This window comes from Saccostrea cucullata, unplaced genomic scaffold (genome assembly GCF_032062105.1).
Source record: "Saccostrea cucullata isolate Sc308-1 unplaced genomic scaffold, CSIRO_AGI_Scuc_v1 ctg1693, whole genome shotgun sequence".
NCBI lineage: Eukaryota > Metazoa > Mollusca > Bivalvia > Ostreida > Ostreidae > Saccostrea > Saccostrea cuccullata.
Window position 1 is genome coordinate 14619 of NW_026938848.1, and position 19120 is coordinate 33738.

At 31.7% G+C, this 19120-nt stretch overlaps 2 protein-coding genes and 1 long non-coding RNA gene across 3 annotated transcripts; 2 read left to right on the forward strand and 1 right to left on the reverse strand.

Moving 5' to 3' along the window:
* Positions 1-2142: 2142 nt before the first annotated feature.
* LOC134251521 (uncharacterized) lies at positions 2143-5987 on the forward strand. The gene is made up of 5 exons (XM_062733934.1): positions 2143-2418; positions 3865-3952; positions 4163-4342; positions 4707-4877; positions 5381-5987. The coding sequence occupies exons 1-5, from the start codon at positions 2143-2145 to the stop codon at positions 5599-5601; spliced, it is 936 nt and encodes a 311-aa protein (XP_062589918.1). The 3' UTR covers positions 5602-5987.
* A 2246-nt stretch (positions 5988-8233) lies between these two features.
* On the reverse strand, positions 8234-19114 carry LOC134251522 (large neutral amino acids transporter small subunit 2-like). Its single transcript, XM_062733935.1, has 9 exons — positions 18532-19114; positions 14388-14513; positions 13267-13372; positions 13089-13133; positions 12798-12921; positions 12429-12629; positions 12030-12179; positions 11555-11732; positions 8234-8746 (listed from the first exon to the last, which is right to left on the reverse strand). Exons 1-9 carry the CDS (start codon positions 18980-18982, stop codon positions 8694-8696), a joined length of 1434 nt encoding a protein of 477 aa, XP_062589919.1. The 5' UTR covers positions 18983-19114; the 3' UTR covers positions 8234-8693.
* LOC134251524 (uncharacterized) lies at positions 15059-16050 on the forward strand. The gene is made up of 3 exons (XR_009988765.1): positions 15059-15134; positions 15520-15623; positions 15793-16050. It is a non-coding gene; the product is annotated as an uncharacterized LOC134251524 (long non-coding RNA).
* Positions 19115-19120: the final 6 nt, after the last annotated feature.

The window sequence follows — 19120 nt, forward strand, 5'->3', positions numbered from 1 at the left end:
TATAACTAAGTACACGGGTAGTCTACACTAAGATGCAGAATGATGCTTATTGGTATTTTATTTCGATGACAATGGTAACCAATAAAGAAATTTCACTGATTTTCTTTCAATGAAACATATGGAGATTATGAACAGTATGCAAGATCAAAAGTCCATCAAACAATACAAAAAAGGGGTAGAACAAACACAGACCTCCAGATCATCAGAGGTTGGATCAGGTGTCATGGAGGAATGAGCATCCCCTGCGGACAGGTCACACCCGCCGTGTGTTCTTGTCTCGAGAAAATTCGTCGTAAATTCACTGTATATATAATGGACTGACAATTAGTATGAAACTTCAGTCACCATGTGACTCAATGATAAATTGTACCACGTATTTGCTAACAAGGCCAATTTATCGACCATAAAACTTATGAAATGATGACTTAAACGAGACCGCTGATATTCTTGTTTCATCAACTTGTTTGTCAATAATTAACCTCGTTTTAGAAATTGTTAATACTTAGAGCATGTTGTTGCTTGTTGAATCAACTAAGATACTAGTAATATCAACTCTGTATGTAGGTGATGAAGGTATATATCTGCTTAAGTAAGGGAAGTTGACGATTGAAAAGTTAAAATAATCACGTTTACCATAGATTTTTGTTGTGAGAGTACCATTAACGTCTTTTTCAAGTAAAATATCCCAATTTGAAACAGATGTGTCAGACACCGTGGTATCTTTTGTCTCAAACTGACCAGGATATATCACATCGACATAAAAATGGAAATTACCATTGACAATACTTCGTCGAAATATCTTAATATGGAATTGAAGGCCATAGCAAAGTGCATTCTTTTTTTCACGTAAAAGATTTTTTTTACAAATTCTGCATGCTTCAAATGAATTCAAAAATTCATACAAAATTAAGTGTGCTAATAACAGGGCGCAATTGGTACTGATGAAAATTCCATTAAATTGTTGGAACACCTGGTCTCCAAAAAGCATGTAGGTATTGTCAATCAGAAACTAGTATTATTTTAAATCAAGTTTCGAAGTAATTTACAAATGACCAATGACAAGGTAAATAAATTTTCGAGTTCCATTTATATTGAAAAAGCAGTTGTCAATGATATCAAAAAGCCTGGACTTTAAAGTATCTGAGGGAATGGTTGTGTATAAAGTGAAAAAAGTCTTAACTTTTTAAGCTTTTGATTTTGGTAAAATCTTGTGATTTCCCGACCAAATTTTACAAATTGTTCAAAAGTTCGTTGGAATTTTTAAGTATCCACATCTGATTATTACACCTCTTCGTGAATATATTGTTGAAGAGTAAACTTTAAGTTTCTCCTTCACTGCTGTTAATATCTTTGAGAGGAGTAAAGAATGAGGCTTGGTAAAGCATTCACTGGAAACCTCTATGTATCTTTATTTGTTAGGATTTTCATGAAGTTTCGAATTCGTTATATCTAATATACATATGGTATAAATGCAGACTTCTCTAATATCTTTTCAACTTAGCGTTAACTTATAGAGTTATATAGTATATCTATATATCGAAATTTGGTAGAAATATTAAACGATAGATTCAACAACAAATTTACTTTTTGTTTTGAACGCTGGAAACCAATTTCTCTCTATAAAATAGGTCCAGTCCCTCTGAATAACTGTGGTGAAGTGCAATTGAACCCAACAAGCGAATCTTACATCTCAAGGCACTATTTGTCTCTGCAAGGTGAACTTTGTTACACAAATCAGACGCCTACGTTCTATAATAAATGGACAAGTTGTTGTAATTAATTTGTACTTTTATGAAAGAAAATTAATCTGAATTTGCGGGGAATGAAGTAAACCAGAGAACTCTAATGATTGATCAATTTATTATCCTATATACATTTGTAAGTTTATATGGAATATTTAAGCAAATGAATAACCATTAACTAAGTCAACAGAAATTATTTCCAAACAAGAAAAGGTAATTTTGAAGAGAATATCAATTTTATATTGTAGAAATGTTTATATAAAATGTTTACAAATGTACTTAATTTTTCACAATTTCAATCCCTAAGGTGAAACACGGGGTCATAGAGCATGCTCAAGGTAACAGAATTACATTGTTCTCAAAATTTTCCTTTTTACAATGTAGATTACTTTTGATAAAAATGTACAATTTGTTGAACCTTCTTGTATGTTCATCACTGTCATCGATATTGTCTTTTACTTTCCATAACTCTCGCCTGGAAAACTACGTTATCCGGACTGTGAGCGATGTAGGCCCGAGTTCTTGTAAACTAGAATGCTACGCCTCCTCGGATTGTGCGTCCGTTAACTACAAATGGAAGACTTATTTCTGCGAGATAAGTGCCGACGACAGGGCATTGGGTACAGTGCGAACGTCTAAGTCTTATCACTACTCATCCCTTGCCGACATTAAACAAGTAAGTTATTCTTGCACATCAGTATAAATTTTCATTTAGAAATCATTGCTCAATGTGGATTTGTGGATTCCTAGGACAAATGATATGTCAAGAAAGGGAAGGCGGTAAGGCCATGGTAAATTATTTCTATGCTTAACATCCACTAATTCATCTTAAAGTTACCCTTCTATCTGATTAAAAGAAACATCTATAAAACAATTTCAAAAAATATTATAAATACACCTTTGTATTAGCTAATTAATGGGAAAAAGTCATGCATTGTAATTTACTTTTAAATTTTCAGAATTTTTTTTTATTATACACACAATTAACTTGCTCCAAAATAATAGTGCGAAAGTTCGGTCACCTTACATGTAATTTTTGACTGATAGATACCTGTCAATGTATAAAATGTCCAAAATATAAATGTACGATAGACGAAAAAAAATTGATACACTTGTTTTTGTTTTTCAATGGATTTTTATATTTAAAAAATCTGCCGCTTGGGGGCTTTAAACAAGGAATTAGTTTACTGTGGACTTATCAGTTAAGGATCACTATAGTGCTGAATTCTCAACAATCCAAACAGTCTTTATTTTTATAGCTTTCATCAATGATTCATTACATTTGTACATTCTGATAATATAAATCTAAGAACTTTATTAAATTTAAACTAGGAAGACTCTTTAATACAATATTTTTTTATGAAATATAAGGAGATAACAAACGGTATTCAAGCTCAAAAGTCAATTTGATAATACAAAACGGAGCAGACCAAACAAGGATCTTCAAAATATCAGTTGGGATCAGGTGAAGTATGCAGATGATGAAGGTATATTGCTGCATGAGTAAGAGAAGTTGACGATTGAAAAACTTTTTTTATTCTTGGTTGTTTGATTACCATTAACGTATTTTTCAAGTATAATATCCAAATATGAAACAGATGTGTCTCTGACTTTGTGGTATCTTTAATCTAAACCTCACCGGGATATATCGTATCAACATAGGAAATGAAATAACCATTGTTAATTGACAATACGTCGTCGATATATCAAAATATCGAATTGAAGGCCAGAGAAAGTGTGTTCTTCTTTTCACTTATAAGATTCTAGGCAAATTCTGTCTCATATGAATACAAAAATAGATCTGCTAATAACAGGCCTCAATTTGTACCCATGGAATTCCAATAGATTGTTGAAAGACCTAGTCTCACACACAGACATTGTCAATCAAAAACTCAAGAATTTTTTTTATGTCAACATCAAAGTACTTGTAATTGAATGATTTTAAGAAAATAATTTTGCAAATGACCGATGACAAGGTTTTAATTTATTGTAAGGGAATGGTTGTGTATAAAGGTAAACGGTTTTGAATGCATTATGCAATAAATAAATACTGCTGAGGAAATTCGGTATTTATACGCTATTTCGGTGCAGAACTATTATTTATTTTAAATTTTTTTCACAGGAATTTGAGGACCCCTGTGATGGCATAAAATGTGGACCACAGAGTAAATGCGTCCAAACATTTAGTGGAATTCATTGCATTATTTCAGGTATGGTGCATAAAGCTGTAAAAATGGACGTCACATTGCTAGAATAATTCTACATTAATACTACAGAAATAACGATGAAAGAAAAAACTCTTTATCTTGTAAAAATCGCCTTTATCTTGTAAAGATCATAGTAGCAATACTTACCATTAGGCCTAAATATATTTTAATACATATATTTGCAATTAAAAAGACACCTATATTTAAACTTAGAATGTGGGGAACCCTATACCGTGTTCAATTCAAACACGACTTTCCAGTCCAGTAAGCGGGCCTTAGGTACAGTACTTACCTATGAGTGTAACAATGTAACGTGGCCAAGAGGTGATCTTACCTCCACATGTCATCTTAACGGAAGTTGGTCCAATGTCACGGGGCGATGCCAAGACAAGGGTAAAACCATGACCTCCTAAGTATCATTATTTACTTATGTCATTCACAAATGAAACATACATTATTTTAACAAATCTTTATTATAAAGAACCATGATAATCGGATACCAGTGTGTAAATATATCGAATATGTTAGATCGAGTTTATACTACCAATGATAATAAGATATTTTACTTACTCTCAATCACTTTTAGAGAAATTTGTAAAGAAATAAATCTAAACTATAAAGTTTGTTTTTTGTTTGTTGATATGCGGATTAAAGAATTGCACCCATTTAGAAAAAAAAACATAAGTCTCTTACACGGATAATTATGTATAATTGTTTTTCTGCAATGTCGCAATGTTAATTCCTACATTGATTCCAGACGAATGTCCTGATACATTCCATCATAATAAAGAAGACAGACTCTGTATATACTTCTCCAATGAATTAAAGACTTGGGATGATGCTGATAATGTATGCAAAACGTACTCACAACGACTTATTAATATCAACACTCCCGCACAAGTCACTTTGTTAAAGAATTACATAAGAAGTAAGTCAAAGTCAAGTTTGTTGTTACTAAAAAAATTGAAAGCAGATATAGTTCCAGGTTGAATTTTTTATCAGTCTTAAGAGATCCATCATCATGTTGAAAATGTTATCATAAATTTTGCATTAACCTCTCCCTAGTAAAACCACAATGACATTGCTTTGCACACCAATGCAGAGTATCAAATAAATCTGAATACGTGAAATATTGCAATCATTTTAGTGGTGTTGAACCCTATCCATTTTCTCTTTCAGATTTGGTTCTTTGAATATGCATCATATACATTTAAATGTCGAAAAAATGGATTTAGTTTCATCAATTGCTTACAGATGTATTAAGTTGCAGATGTATCAATAAAATTCTGTAAGGGTGATTGATATATAAAAATGCACAGCCTTGATCTACACGTATCCGCCTAAAAATATTGTATCTACGATTCAGGTCTTTTTTAAAATGACAAAACTGTTTTACTTAACAAAATAATTTAAGTTAGTTTTGTTTTGAAGGCTTGGGAGGTGTGGAAGACACTGATGATATTTACATTGGAGGGAGGCTGGAGAGTGGTGTCTATAAATGGGTGGCCACAGACGAGGTCATTGACCCCTCTGTATGGGACGATGGGTATCCGAATTCTATGAAAGTCTGCACACAGTTCCATGACACTCAACACCTCAGAGACAAAGAGTGTACAAAGCTTTACAAGTTTGCCTGTGGGGCATTTTATTAAATATTGATGAAAAAAAGTCGATATATCTGAATTTCGAATAGAAAACCACAGCCAGCGTTTTCTTCTCAAATAAATTTTTAAAAAATGAATTTTGCAACAAAGGAATAAAAAAAACAATCGATTATTAAAGGAGTGTATAAGTACCCTTTGGAATTCTGATGGTTTGTTGGAAGACTTTGTCTCCGAAGACGACGTGAATGTTGTTAATGATGAGCTCCAGCATCCTTAAAATCAACTACTGAGTATTTGAGTGTTGAATTAGATTAATTTTAAGAAAACTCTTTTGATGATGGCCAATTAAAAAATCTGAAAATTCCCGGGTTTCATTTTTACTGAAGAAGCAATTGTTTTTTTTATCAAAAGGTCTAGTTTTCAATCAATCATGAAGGAACTGTTATAAAATTAAAAAAGTGTTTTAAAAAAGTCTTTTTACGTTTTGATGTTATTTTTTAAAAAAATCAAATTTTGATTTCAATTTCTCTGAAATTCTTTGAAATTTTTGGAAGTGTTTCATCACATTGCGTCTAAAGTTTCTCCCCAACAAACATGGAGTAAAAATATGATTTTAAAAGAGCATTTGTTGAAACTGGCAATGCTTCTTTGTTTTTTAAGATTTCAATGAGTTTTAGGAATGCAGATCACGTGAGACAAATAGAACTTTAAATTATACAACACTGAACTTTGATTTTGTTGATTTTCATCATTAAAAACTGAACTGTGAGTATAGTATTTTCAGAGGTTAAAAAAACCCAAGATCTTCTATAATACAGCTTTATGCTGTGTGAGCCTTACAAACAAAAACAGCATTGTTACTAGCTTTGTCTGCTGGAACCATAACATTTTGTTCATGTAGTCTCTTTCTTCGATTTCTCTCGAGATCAATCACCTCCGATTTTTGACGCCAATTTTAATTTCCAGCGTTAAATCATTAGCCTGATGATGTCATAACGACTTCAGTAGCATTGTGACGTCATCAGGATTTCAGCTCATTCTTGCAGTATTATCTAACTCCAAAGAAAATTCAAACCTTAGAAATTATAATATACATCAGTATAATAAAACACTTATCCACTGGTTGTGAGTGGGATAGCTCTTTCATCAAACCCTTGACAATAAATTCGTGATAGTAAATATTGTCCTAAATTAAAAACTACTACTACTACTACTACTACTGTGCCTTACTATTTAATATATAGTAATTTATATCATATACTATATGATAAAGTTTAAAAAATAAAAAGAATTGATGGATTCAAAATTGTAAATAGGTGTACATGTATGTAACTTTTGATTTGTAGTTTAGTTATATAGTGCTAGTTCTTTTGTGTTTTCCCTATTTTTTAATTTTTTTTTCTTTCTTTTTTTTGGTCTCAAAGAAGGAACTGGTCGTCCCAAAATTTTGGGAATTATTTATCGTGCCGTTGTTAATTATTTATTTCAGTGTTTTGAATTTGTAAATGTACACAAAGCCATATCTGAATCAATGTGTAACAAATCTTGTACCGAATGTCCTCAGTTATTATACATAAATATACAGTAACCCTCACCTTTTTTCATAAGGTATCCTTGTTGTGTTTAAATAAAAAGTCGAATAAAAGTGAGTTTTGTTTTGATTTATTTTCATACAAAGTAAAAAATAAAAGCTTAAAGATTAATGTAAAATAAAATGAAGCAAAAACATTCAAAGTTCTTTGAAGTCTAAGAAACAGCATCTTAAAAATTGAGCCAATAAATATCTATTTGAGAATTTGAGTTTCCTGTAATCTAGCCTACAATTCTAAAGCTTATTACATGATATGAAATTGTAACAATGAAACAAACTTTTACACTATGCGTTATAGAAAAAATAAAGTAATAAATAGAACTAAAATACCTTTTAAGTATAAGAACATGCATTATGTGCCTCAAAATGCCATTGGCATTTCCTGAAAATACATGTATATCAGATTTCGTAATTTACCCATTTTTTATATGACTACAGCTGAGCGTTTTAGAAATATAATGGGCTAATAAACGTAAGTTTTTGATAAGGCGACATTTTAATGAGCATTTTTAGTTATCAAGTGCTGCTTCTCAGTCAGTCTATGAAGACTGGACTTACCAGAAGTAACATTGGCAATTGTATTATCACACATTGAGGTAGTTTTACTTTTTCCTATTTAAGGGACTAATCAGGAGCCTTTTTGGCACAATTTTACTTAGTTAACACAGAAATTAACAAAAATCTTATCAACACACTATTTATTTATTTAATTTTTTTCCACTGAAGCACATGTCAAAAGTAATAAACATCTATACACCAAAAAAAAAAAAAGACCACAACATGTTACCATAAAAGAGTTTGTAATAAATTATTCTCCTTTTTAAAGGTAAAAAAAAAAATACATGTAAGAATAACAATGACTTTATACTCCATTAAGATCACAGAGTATAAGTTTAAATATATATATTTTTAAAAGCGCAATGAACACTTAAGGATAAATAACACAAACAAACTTTTTTCAGAAATCAGCATTATTTCTCATAGATTCACATTTAAATTGACAACCTAAATAATGTTTACAAAGTAGAGTGGGAGTATTTTATAAGATTTTGTCATAAAGTTAAAAAATTGTGCAAAATTTTGTATGGAATTATATAGAGTGCAAAATAAAATCTCAAATCTAAGCACCAAGGAAAACCTACGATTTCTTTATATTTCAGGGATTTATTATTTATATCAATACAAATCAAAATCAGTCAAAAAATATATATCAACCCGCACATCCATTTTTTGTTTGTGGTAAGTACCCTTAAGTATGTCAACAATAACGTTATTATCATACATTAATAAACAAGGTAGTCTGTATGCTAAAGCATATTACATAAGCTTGATACCTAAGATAAAATTAAATGAACGCAGCTAATTTGAAATTGTTCAAGCAATAAAATACAAATTGATACAATTTATATTCAAACACTTCATGCACACTCTGCCAACAAACGCTTGACTAGCTTTAACATTCAAGCACCAGAAGTGGGCACCGGCATTCTATTTGGGAAGGTAACATGCCACTATCGTAAAGTTTATAAAAATTCACAGCTTGATGCTTTCATGAAGTTTTGCTTATTAGTAGGCTCTTTTGAACAGCCATTGTTACTTTTTCTGTAATTAAAGAAAACAAACTAAACATTAAAATAAAGACAAAGTAACACTATAGAATGACATTTTATATAGCAATTATTAACATATTATTAAATAATAAAAAAAATCAACGTCAAATAAATTAAAACCTTTATCACCATAATCAATGTATCATTTATTCGTTAATCATAATCCAATATTTTTAATATAAACATTTATTTTCTTTTATATATTATTATATAAAAATATATATATGTCTTTTTATCAACAGTTAAAAAGTAATTTCGGCAGACATTGTAAGCTTTGACAATCAAGAAAAATAAAACTTCTAAGAATGTTTCCAACTCGATAAAAAGGCGAATGAAATCTTATGTTAGATCACTTCCTAGTAACTTTTAGATGACATATATGGAGATAACGAAAAGTATTCAAAATCAAAAGTTCATTCAAACGATGGAAATCAGGAGCAAAGCAAACATGGGCCTCTTAAACAACAGAGCATGGACCAGGTGATATGGAGGAGCAAGTATCACCTGCCGACCACATACACTCGCCGTATGCTCCTCGTCGTAGTCCGGAAAGAACGGCAAATCTGTCTCGACATTTGTGTAAATAATGGTTTATCAATTTGTATGGAAAACTTCAAACATCAGTCAGCATTGACTTACAGATAAATTGTATTTGCTGACAAGGTCATTGTATCGATCCAAAAACTTATGACATAATGACTTTAAACGAGACTGCTCAGATTCTTGTTTTATCAACTTGTTTGCAAATAAATTACCTCGTTTTATAAATTGTTCATACGCAGGACATGCTCTTGGGTATTGAATCAACAAGAAATTTAAACCTTATATGCAGGAGATGAAGGCATATTGCTGCACTGGTAAAAGAAGTTGACACGTTGAAGAGTTACATGTAAAGTCATGAAGTTTATCAGTAAGTTTGGTTGTTGGATTACCAATAATCTACTTTTCAAGAAAAATATCCAAATGTGGAAAAGATGTGTCAGAGTCTTTTGAATTTTCTTAGACTCACTGGGATATATGTTTTTTGACATATGAATGGAAATACACTGCAACTATTGTTGATAATGAAATATGTCAAATTGAATGCTACAACAAGTGTTTTCTTTTAATTTTTGCATGTATAAGATATTTAGTAAATAGTGCTTCATATGAATACAAAAATAGCTTAGAGGTCTTCTAATAAAGAGACATAATTGACAATACACATGCGATTCAACATTTAAAATCATTAATGGATAACATACATATATTTACTATGTCTCAAAATATATAACTATTGCTGCCTTGTCTATGACAAATTTAACTAGAACTGTCCAATAGGGACAAATACCCCCGCTGTGTTTTTTCAGAGTAGGTGCCAATTCACAAATATTTTATGGATCTATTAAGAGGTGTTCACTATTGTCTTAAAACAAATTGGGTGAAAATATAATTGCATGCTCGTTAATTTTTTTCAATTTATGAATCTAAGGTGCAACCAAATAAAACATCAATACTAATACACTGTAACATTTTTTTTAATTTCATTAAAAAAAGAAATTGCAATTATTTGTCATGCTACTCTGAAAAATAATTGTTGAAAAAAGAAATATTATACAGAATCAAATTAATCTTTATAACTTTATATCAAATTCATTTTAAAAATAATAAAGTGCCCAACCACAGCATGATACTCCAGTCAAATATTGTTCATTCAATTAATATAAACAGTTTAGAGTGTGAGGAAATCATGGCAACCTTTAAAAGGATTTCCATAATTTTTCTTATTCCTTTTGATATTTGTTTACACATCTCCTGTGGTGTAAGCATTAATTATAACAAATAATCATCAAATGGTTGCATTATACCTTGACAAATGCTCCTCCCCCACAAACACACACATATGCATATATCTTTCATGTGGGACATGATGCTCTGAAATTTGTTACTTGATATTTTAATTTTTTTTTTAATATATCAATTTAACTAATTAGTATTAAAAACTTAATCAATAACAAATTGATTTTAGAAATAGAAGGCTGGCCATCAAATGACATATGCTATTTAAACTGACCAGCAGTTCCTCTGTCTAATTCCCAAAGGACCTTAATCAGAGATAACAGCTAACAGAAATGATTGAGACAGCTAGCTTTTCTATATTGAACTCATTAATTAATCTTTGACTGGATGCATGTCCACTGATAAATGCCAAGGGATGCAATTTTCTGTTATCAAAATTCTCCTTGACCAGTGCTTGATATAAATTATACCCTTGGGAGAGGTAGATTATCTCTTATAAAATAACATTTGACATGGATTGCTGTAAAGTAAATAATGAAAAAATATTATTTTCTTAATTTAACATTTTTTAAACAGGGATACAGAAACACTCTTACATTTTTGGGATTGTGTAATTCAATAGTAAAAGACATGTTTCTTTTTAAAATTTCACTTAAATTAAAGGTCATGGTGACCTTAAAATAGGTTGTGACAAACCTTCTACCCAAGATGCATAAACTGTCCAAGTTTGATGATTGTCAGTTTAATAGTTTTCTAGTTAAGAGCCAAACAAAACCATAAAATAAAAAAGAAAAAATGCCTGTAAAATGCAGAAAAATTATCCAATCATAATGAAAATATCAGGTGCACAACTTCATATGATGAATAATAAGTGTACAAATTTTCAGACAAATCCATCCCATAGTTTCTGAGAAACGGTCCGGACAAAATCTTGTCTACAGACGGACGGACAGACAGACGGACATGCTGATTCCAATATACCCCCCTAAACTTCGTTTGCGGGGGTATAATAAAAACTTACTGCTTATTCGTTTGTATGCTTCTGGTTTAGACTTCCATGAAACACCGAACCAGTACACGGGAGCCCCTGCTGCTATTATAACTAGGGCCAGTCCAATTCTCTCCGGCTTCTGATAGAGCGCAAATAGTAGCACCAAAAACTGGTACAGTAAGACAAAGATGGCGTTCACTAAAGACGTCTGCAATCAAAAACTCATTATAATTCAGATTATGTGAAAGAAGTAATCGAAATTGCATACTACGAAATTATTTCCTTTTTTTTGAAAGATATGAGAACGAAACATAATATCTGAAAACGTCATCTCTCAATTGACAGTATCCTTGACAATGAACTTTTAAAACCAAGTACTAGTATTTACTCAATGACTATCCCACACCAATATTGTGAAATATGGATGAACGTATAATCTTTTAACCAAAATAGTCTTCCTAACATTAATGAAGATGTCAATGGGAATTAGGAAGTTTATACCTACCTTGTATGGTCTTGGAAGTTTTGGTTGTTTCCAGCGAAGATAAAGCAATGCTGAAACTACAAACAACGTCATCACAGAGGAAAAAGCCTGGATAAATTGCATAAATATTTCAATACCACCTGAGAAGAGCATCACAGCACCCCATGCTGCCTGAAAAGTAACACTTATTATAAGCTTATTCTCCTTATAAATTGTACATTTCCAGCTAAAAAGCAGCTCTATGCAACAGAAGATTAAAATACCGTAAAAATAATACGAAAATTGAAGAATAAAAGCAACTTCAACAGTGGATTTAAAATTAAAGAATACCAAACTTCTTTAGGATGACGGGATTATAGAACCTTGCTTAAAGATACTTTACTCTGAAAGAAAAGCTTCCAAAACACTGAAACAGATTACCTTAAGAAATATAGCTGGCCATGGAGTTAAATATTGCATGTGAAGCATTCCAAATATGGTTGGCATATGGCCATTTCTAGCACCAGCGAAAACGACTCTAGAATGTCCCATTATGGACGCATTTAGGACACCCACTGCGGACATCCCGACCAATATAGACACGATAGGAGAAAGGAACGGAAAGTGGACTTGGGTAAAGGTCTACAATAACAAATAAAAGGGGTGGGAAATCCGACAGAAAGAATACATAGGTTACCAATATTTATTTATTTGAGTTTGTTTTAATTTGAATAAAACAAATTCAAGCTCCGCCTATTAGTATAAATATTAATATTTAATGTTCTTTTCTAATGAAGTATAAGAACTTACGAGTGCCACAGCATTCGATGAAACGAATTGTGTAGGAGTGAGAACAAGAAAATACGAGATGTTTACGAGAACATATTGTACTATGACGATTGTGAAGGAAATGTACACAGCACGTGGAATGTCTCTATAAAATAAAAGAATTGATATACATGTATGTTCAAAAAGAAACATCGACATTATTCTTTTTTATGTAATACGCAAAACCTGAGTATATAATATGACAACCTGAATTTCTCTAATGTTATTGTGTATCAATATAAATTGTCTTCATGCCCAAGCTTTAGAATTTACCTTGATGGTTCTTTAACTTCTTCCATCAAACCACAGACGATTTGCCTTAAAATGTTAAAATTACTCTAAAGAGAACCCATACATTTCAAAATACTTAACATTGCGCTAATTTTTTTTCCATTTCTTTTCTTGTAAATTATATTATCAGGAATAAAAGTTTTTTTTACTGCAAACTCACCAACCCCCATACACAAACAGAGAATAAAATATGCCCAGTGCTATGGAGCCTGGGTCTGTAGAGGTGTTCTCAAAAACGTCTTCAAAGTTGCTCTTCGTTTCATGTCCTAACAAACAGAAAGGAATTGTATATACCTATTTACTGAAACAATAAGTCTGATACCGTTCAAGTTTAAAAATCACCTTTTTAATTAAAGATAGTGTTAGTAAAAAGGAAGGAACAAAAAAAAAGTAATTAAAACCTGTATGAGTTGATAGGAAACTTGAAAGATATCCTGTTTAGATTAAGAGTACAAAAATGTAGTTGTGCAAAGGGAAACGTTTATTGATTTTAGGATCAAAAAGGCAATGTCATTAGTTACATGTTTCACCAGAAAACCTGAAAAGTTTTATCTGTAAGTATATATAGGATACAAGAGAAAAATACATTCTGGTTATGTTGATATAAAGTATATAATGACTGGAAATTATTACCTTTACTATTTAACAGCTGCATTCTAACCATAGAACACACAGTTATGTTAAAACTGTTTCAATATAAGGAAAAAACAATTATCAAGGATTACATATAAATGCTAGTATTTATGTACAGTCCATGGTACTTTGTTGGGGTTTTCTGTACATGTACATTTCTAGTTTTATCCAAAGATTGTTTACCTTGTTCACTCAAAGTCTGTTACTTTTTGTGGTTTTAAAATACAGTAAAAATAGAATCTTGGTATAAATTTATTACTTTTGTAAAATCAGCAAAAACATATATTATTAAAATGAACAAATTAAGCATGTATGTGCATTTATAAACATTTTTAAAGCTTAGTACATCTGAGAGCATATTTTAATATAAATGTTAATGGAAAGTGTTCCAATAAGAACTGTGTCAGCAACAAACTGTACAATATACCAGTACACAATGACAAAAATGCACATGTTAGTGCAGACATTTTACCCAGTATTATTTCAATTAGAACTGTGTCAGCAAAAAACTAAAATATGCCAGTACACAATGACAAAAAATGTACATGTTAGTGCATATATTAAAACCAGTTAGGGACATTGTTCCAATTACAACTGTGTCCGCAGAAAACTAAAATATGCCAGCACACAATGAAAAAGTTGATTTACCTCTGCTAAGAACCACTACTCCTAGGGTAATTATGAAGATAAGGCCCACAACTTTGCTGGCTGTGAGAAATGTCTGCACTTTGGTGACATACTTCATGTAGATACAGTTTAAAACTACAAGAGTGGCTGCAATAAAAATAAACCAAAGTTTATCAGTGATTAAGTTTCTCTAAAGTTTCAGAAAAAAAAATCATGACATCTGCTGCTCATTGGAATTTACACTGTAACAGGTAAATGAACATGAAATTTCAATTGAAACATGAACATTATATTTCTGGTACCAATCTTTCCTTTATACTCTCTCTCTCTTTCTCTCTCTCTCTCTCTCTTTCTTTCAAACAGATAGTATAAAAACATCTTGTCTCTGTATATTATAAATCTGATTATTAGCATAATTAGCAAGTGCAAAATAAATGTTGTGAGCTCAAAAGACATACATACAGTCATGTAAAAAAGGGGAAAAAATCAAACTGAATTCTGCACAAATGGTCAAAAAAATTTTTGTTTAAGGCTGTTTAAAATTAAAACTACGTTTAACGTCACCCGCGCGCGTAGGTTTATGAGAAATTCGTCTTTGAAAAAAACAAACAATTCGGAATTCCGTATGTCCGTTCCGGTTTGGTTCTTCAATTAGCGACTGAATTCTGCTTCCCGTAGTGACAGAAAATGTGCTTTGATAGCTGCAGTTACGGCAGTTTGTGTCTTATTAATGAAAACTAGAGAATTAAAGAGTTTGGGACCATAAATGTAAGTAAAAAATAGATTATTTTATGATTATATTAATGACAAAGTCTTGTTTGTTGATTTTTTTTTTGTCAGTCTTCGAATCATATGTACAGACTGACAGTGACAGACTCTCAGTTCGTGATTCTATTGGCTGAACTTTTCATTGTATTTTGGAGAGAATCGAAAAACTTTTTTTACTGAGTGGAAACTGTGTCAAAAACCAAGATTTATATACAGTGAAAAGCATCATTTAAATCTTACTAATATGTTTCATATTAAAAATATTTCTGTAAAAATCGAAAGGAACAGTAATGAGTAAAGTAATTGATTTCTTCATAATTTATGTACCTACAAATAGCTACAATTTTTGGGAAAGATAATATACTTGTCATAACCATTTGAGCAGGGAGAAGCTTACCGAAGATAGGGCCTTTCAAGTGAAGGAGAGTAAGGAAAGTGGTTGGGGTATTCCAAGATGTGAAGAATCCTGTCTTTTGTGTGGAATTCAAGGTATTAAAGATAATCTAACAACTATCAGTATGGTCCAAATATTAGTATTCACACTTTCAAAACTTAATGCTAGTAGATCTAGTACTAAGAAAAAATACGACATAATTCAATTTGAGGATATTTCAACATGAACACTTTTAAATATTGTCATCAATAATTTTGATTGTAGATATTGATCAACTTTTCCCACAAGAAGAAGCATTTGCCTCCAGGGTACCATGGACGTGTGGCAATATAAATCCAAAGGACAACTGAGGCCTAGTTAAAAGCCACTTTCCTGCACATTCAGTCTCAGACTACATTGTTTGCTAACAATAGGACTCAAACTGATTTACATACTAAGGAAAAACTCTGCTAGGGAAATTAATCTTAAGTGTCATATCAATTAAATGCTCTTATTACTTAATTGTAATGTTTTTAATGTACTGAATAGGTTGATTTGAATAAATTCACAATCGTTTGAAAATTTTGTTTGTTTATTTTTTTCCTCCCTCCCTCGTAGGTTTTGAACTTTAGATGTGACGTTAAACGTAGAATTAACTTTAAACTGCCTAAAGGTACTTGGACACAGATTTGAAGTTAATTATTTTCTCATTTTTTCTGTATAATATCACGAATTATATATTTTAATAGCATTTCACACAAAAATTAATTAAAAATCTTATTTCGTTTAAAAGTCATTAAAACTTTAAATTTTTTGACGGGTTTGATTGACACATCCTTGCACTTTCACAAATTTTAACTTTATTCTTAATCCTTAGGAAAAGTGGCAATTTTGATGTGTTTTAATGAGAAATATTAAAACTTTTATCAAGAAAAATAATTTTATTCAGAGTAGAAATGTTAGAAAGCAAAACATCTTCACAAGTATCGTCATTCCGAACTAAGAGGTGCGTGCAGAATTTAGCAAATCGAGCACACTCGTGTTATGTACACAGTTTTTGTAAACAGGGCTCGAGTTCTGTTATTTTTTATATACTCAACAAAAAAAGAAACGCATATTCATATTAAACATGATAATCTAAGTTTTCAGTTTAAACCTTAATTTTTAATTTAAAGTGTGTTGTGATAAAAATCAAAGTCGTATGTTCCAAAGTGTTCCAAATTGACAAGTTAAGCTGATGTCATTGACGTCGCCTTCAAATTGTAGAGGCATACGTCTTTACCAATTCATATGTCCTTTGCAACCTCTCAGCGCTAACTAGTGGATTTCCAGTGTACGGTCGTCGTACACGAATACCAGCTCCTCTCAGGCTTTTCCGAACAATTTGTGCCTTCTATGCTGATTTCAGCAGTTTGTATACAACAGTTCCCAGCCGTTTGCGCAGGTGATAATGGAGGATGTGATGGTACTTTCTGGGGGTGGTAACCCGCGAACGGCGAGTTCTAGGTCTGTCATCTCTGTTCCTAGCTGGTGGAGACGTGCATTTAACTGCTGCAAAGTCGATTGATGTACACCAAATGCAGTTGCAACTTCCAGTTGCGTAGTTCTGGTTAGAATCATTGATAGAGCCTTATTGCGTTCATCTTTGTTTAGGCGTGGCATTGCAGCATCAACATTGCAATCAAAGCAAAAATATGGGTTTAATAGGAGCGTATATTGTTTCTCTAAATCCTAAATTTCATTGAAAATAGACCCTCAATTTACAAGAAATCATGCAAAACACTATTTTCATAAACATTATTGATCAAGGGAAATAATTCAACAATTGGGGTTTAAAAGCCCATGGTGTACATTAAATAGGTCACAGGTATTTAATGATAAAAAAGATAATTGTTCCATATACTTTTTCAAAATTTATTTGATGAGTTAAAATTATGCGTTTCTTTTTTTGTTGAGTATATTTCGAATTCACCGGGTGCGTTCAATCGTCACAGTCTGCTTACCACAGCTGCACGGACTGACAATATATTGTGCGTTTGTTTTGCTTTCGAACGTGTCTACTCTGAATTTTCTGGATTATAGTATTAATATTTTTCATTTATACAAAACGAGATTGCCACTTTTCCTAAGGATTAAGAATAAAATTAAATTTGTGAGAGTGCAACGATATGTCAATTAAACCAACCGAAAAATTTGAAATTTCAATATCTTTTAAACGAAATAAGATTTTTAATTAATTTTTGTGTGAAATGCTATTAAAATATATAAGTCGTAATATCATAGAGAAAGTAATAACTTCAAATCTGTGTCCAAGTACCTTTAAGTTCCAAACATTTCTAAACAGTGATCCTCACAACATTCATTTAATATTTTGGAGGCTGTTTGACTGCACTGACATTAATATCATTGGTTTGGCCCATGGATATCAGCCTGGGTAACACACTCTACAGAGCACCTGAGTAGTGATGCAGCATCCCGGGTTCGATTCCCGGTCCAGTCATACATTTTTTCCTTTACACTTTTGGGAATTTACACATCTTGAATTTTTTTTCTTATCTTTCAGTCAATTACATATAGCCTTTCAATGACAAGCCCAAAATGATTGGTGCAATGAGAGAAAGCAAGGCTAAGAAAAAAAAATTTGCAGTTTTTCAGGCGACTCACATTTATGGGCATGACTCCACAATCAGGATGAGGATGTTGTGAGGATGAGAATTAATATGTTACATATGCAGGTTCCATGTGTACTAATATAATATAGTTGATGTGATATCTCTGTCTATAGTGAATGTGGACATGTATCACCTTTCACCTTCCAGTAATGTGCAGAATGAAGATTTACATCTAAGTTAGAAATATTTATCAATGCTTTTGGTTTATCAAGTAAAAAATTACAACGGCACTCACCCAAAAAGTGGTATCTTAAAACATATTAATTTATCTTTATAAAGTTTTGTGAATAAAATGCTTTTAGGTTTGTAAAAATGATCAAATGATTATTCTGCTAAAAGTGTGCATACTTACTTAGTATCCAAGCACCAAGAATTTTTACACCAAGAGCAGGAGGCTCACAATCAAGTGGGAAGAAAGGTTTCAGAATGTACACAGAAGCTGTGTAACATAAATATGCCCAAAACGGTCCGATTATCAATACTGTGTATCCCCACATGATGATAAACCCTGACATTCCACCAAAAACATTGGTGACATAAGCATAGGGACCACCAGAAGACGGAAAAACAGTAGCAAGCTCGACAAAACAAAGGCAGACACTGATGTTTAACAAACCAGCAAATACCCACACAATAATCGTTAATCCGATCGATCCGACTGTAGAAAAAATGACACTTGGTGAAATGAAAATAGAGATATGCCCTGTCACAGCAACCAGGACTGCAACACAGTGCAGCAAGTTTATACTCTTTTTCATTCGAATTTCCTGTGTCTCTATTTGAACGTTAGTTTGATCTGCCATTTTACCCTTTTTTACCCTTCTTCTAATAAATGTATAATAGCCAAATGATATCTTTGTCCATATTTTGACCTGTATGTCAAGTGTCAATCCACTTATCTCATTTTATCTCTAAAAATCCCATAGCTGTGTTGGCTTGTC

What these genes read in the sequence shown, in the direction of transcription:
- LOC134251522 (XM_062733935.1), bottom strand. Translation starts at nt 18,982, where the DNA reads ATGGCAGATCAAACTAACGTTCAAATAGAGACACAGGAAATTCGAATG. An exon ending in CTGTTTGTGTATGGGGGTTG is followed by an intron (nt 13,134 to 13,266) that starts GTGAGTTTGCAG and finishes TAACATTTTAAG; the next exon opens with GCAAATCGTCTGTGGTTTGA. An exon ending in AACTTCCAAGACCATACAAG is followed by an intron (nt 11,733 to 12,029) that starts GTAGGTATAAAC and finishes TTTTGATTGCAG; the next exon opens with ACGTCTTTAGTGAACGCCAT.
- LOC134251521 (XM_062733934.1), top strand. Translation starts at nt 2,143, where the DNA reads ATGTACAATTTGTTGAACCTTCTTGTATGTTCATCACTGTCATCGATA. An exon ending in AATTCATTGCATTATTTCAG is followed by an intron (nt 3,953 to 4,162) that starts GTATGGTGCATA and finishes ATTTAAACTTAG; the next exon opens with AATGTGGGGAACCCTATACC. An exon ending in GGGGCGATGCCAAGACAAGG is followed by an intron (nt 4,343 to 4,706) that starts GTAAAACCATGA and finishes CATTGATTCCAG; the next exon opens with ACGAATGTCCTGATACATTC.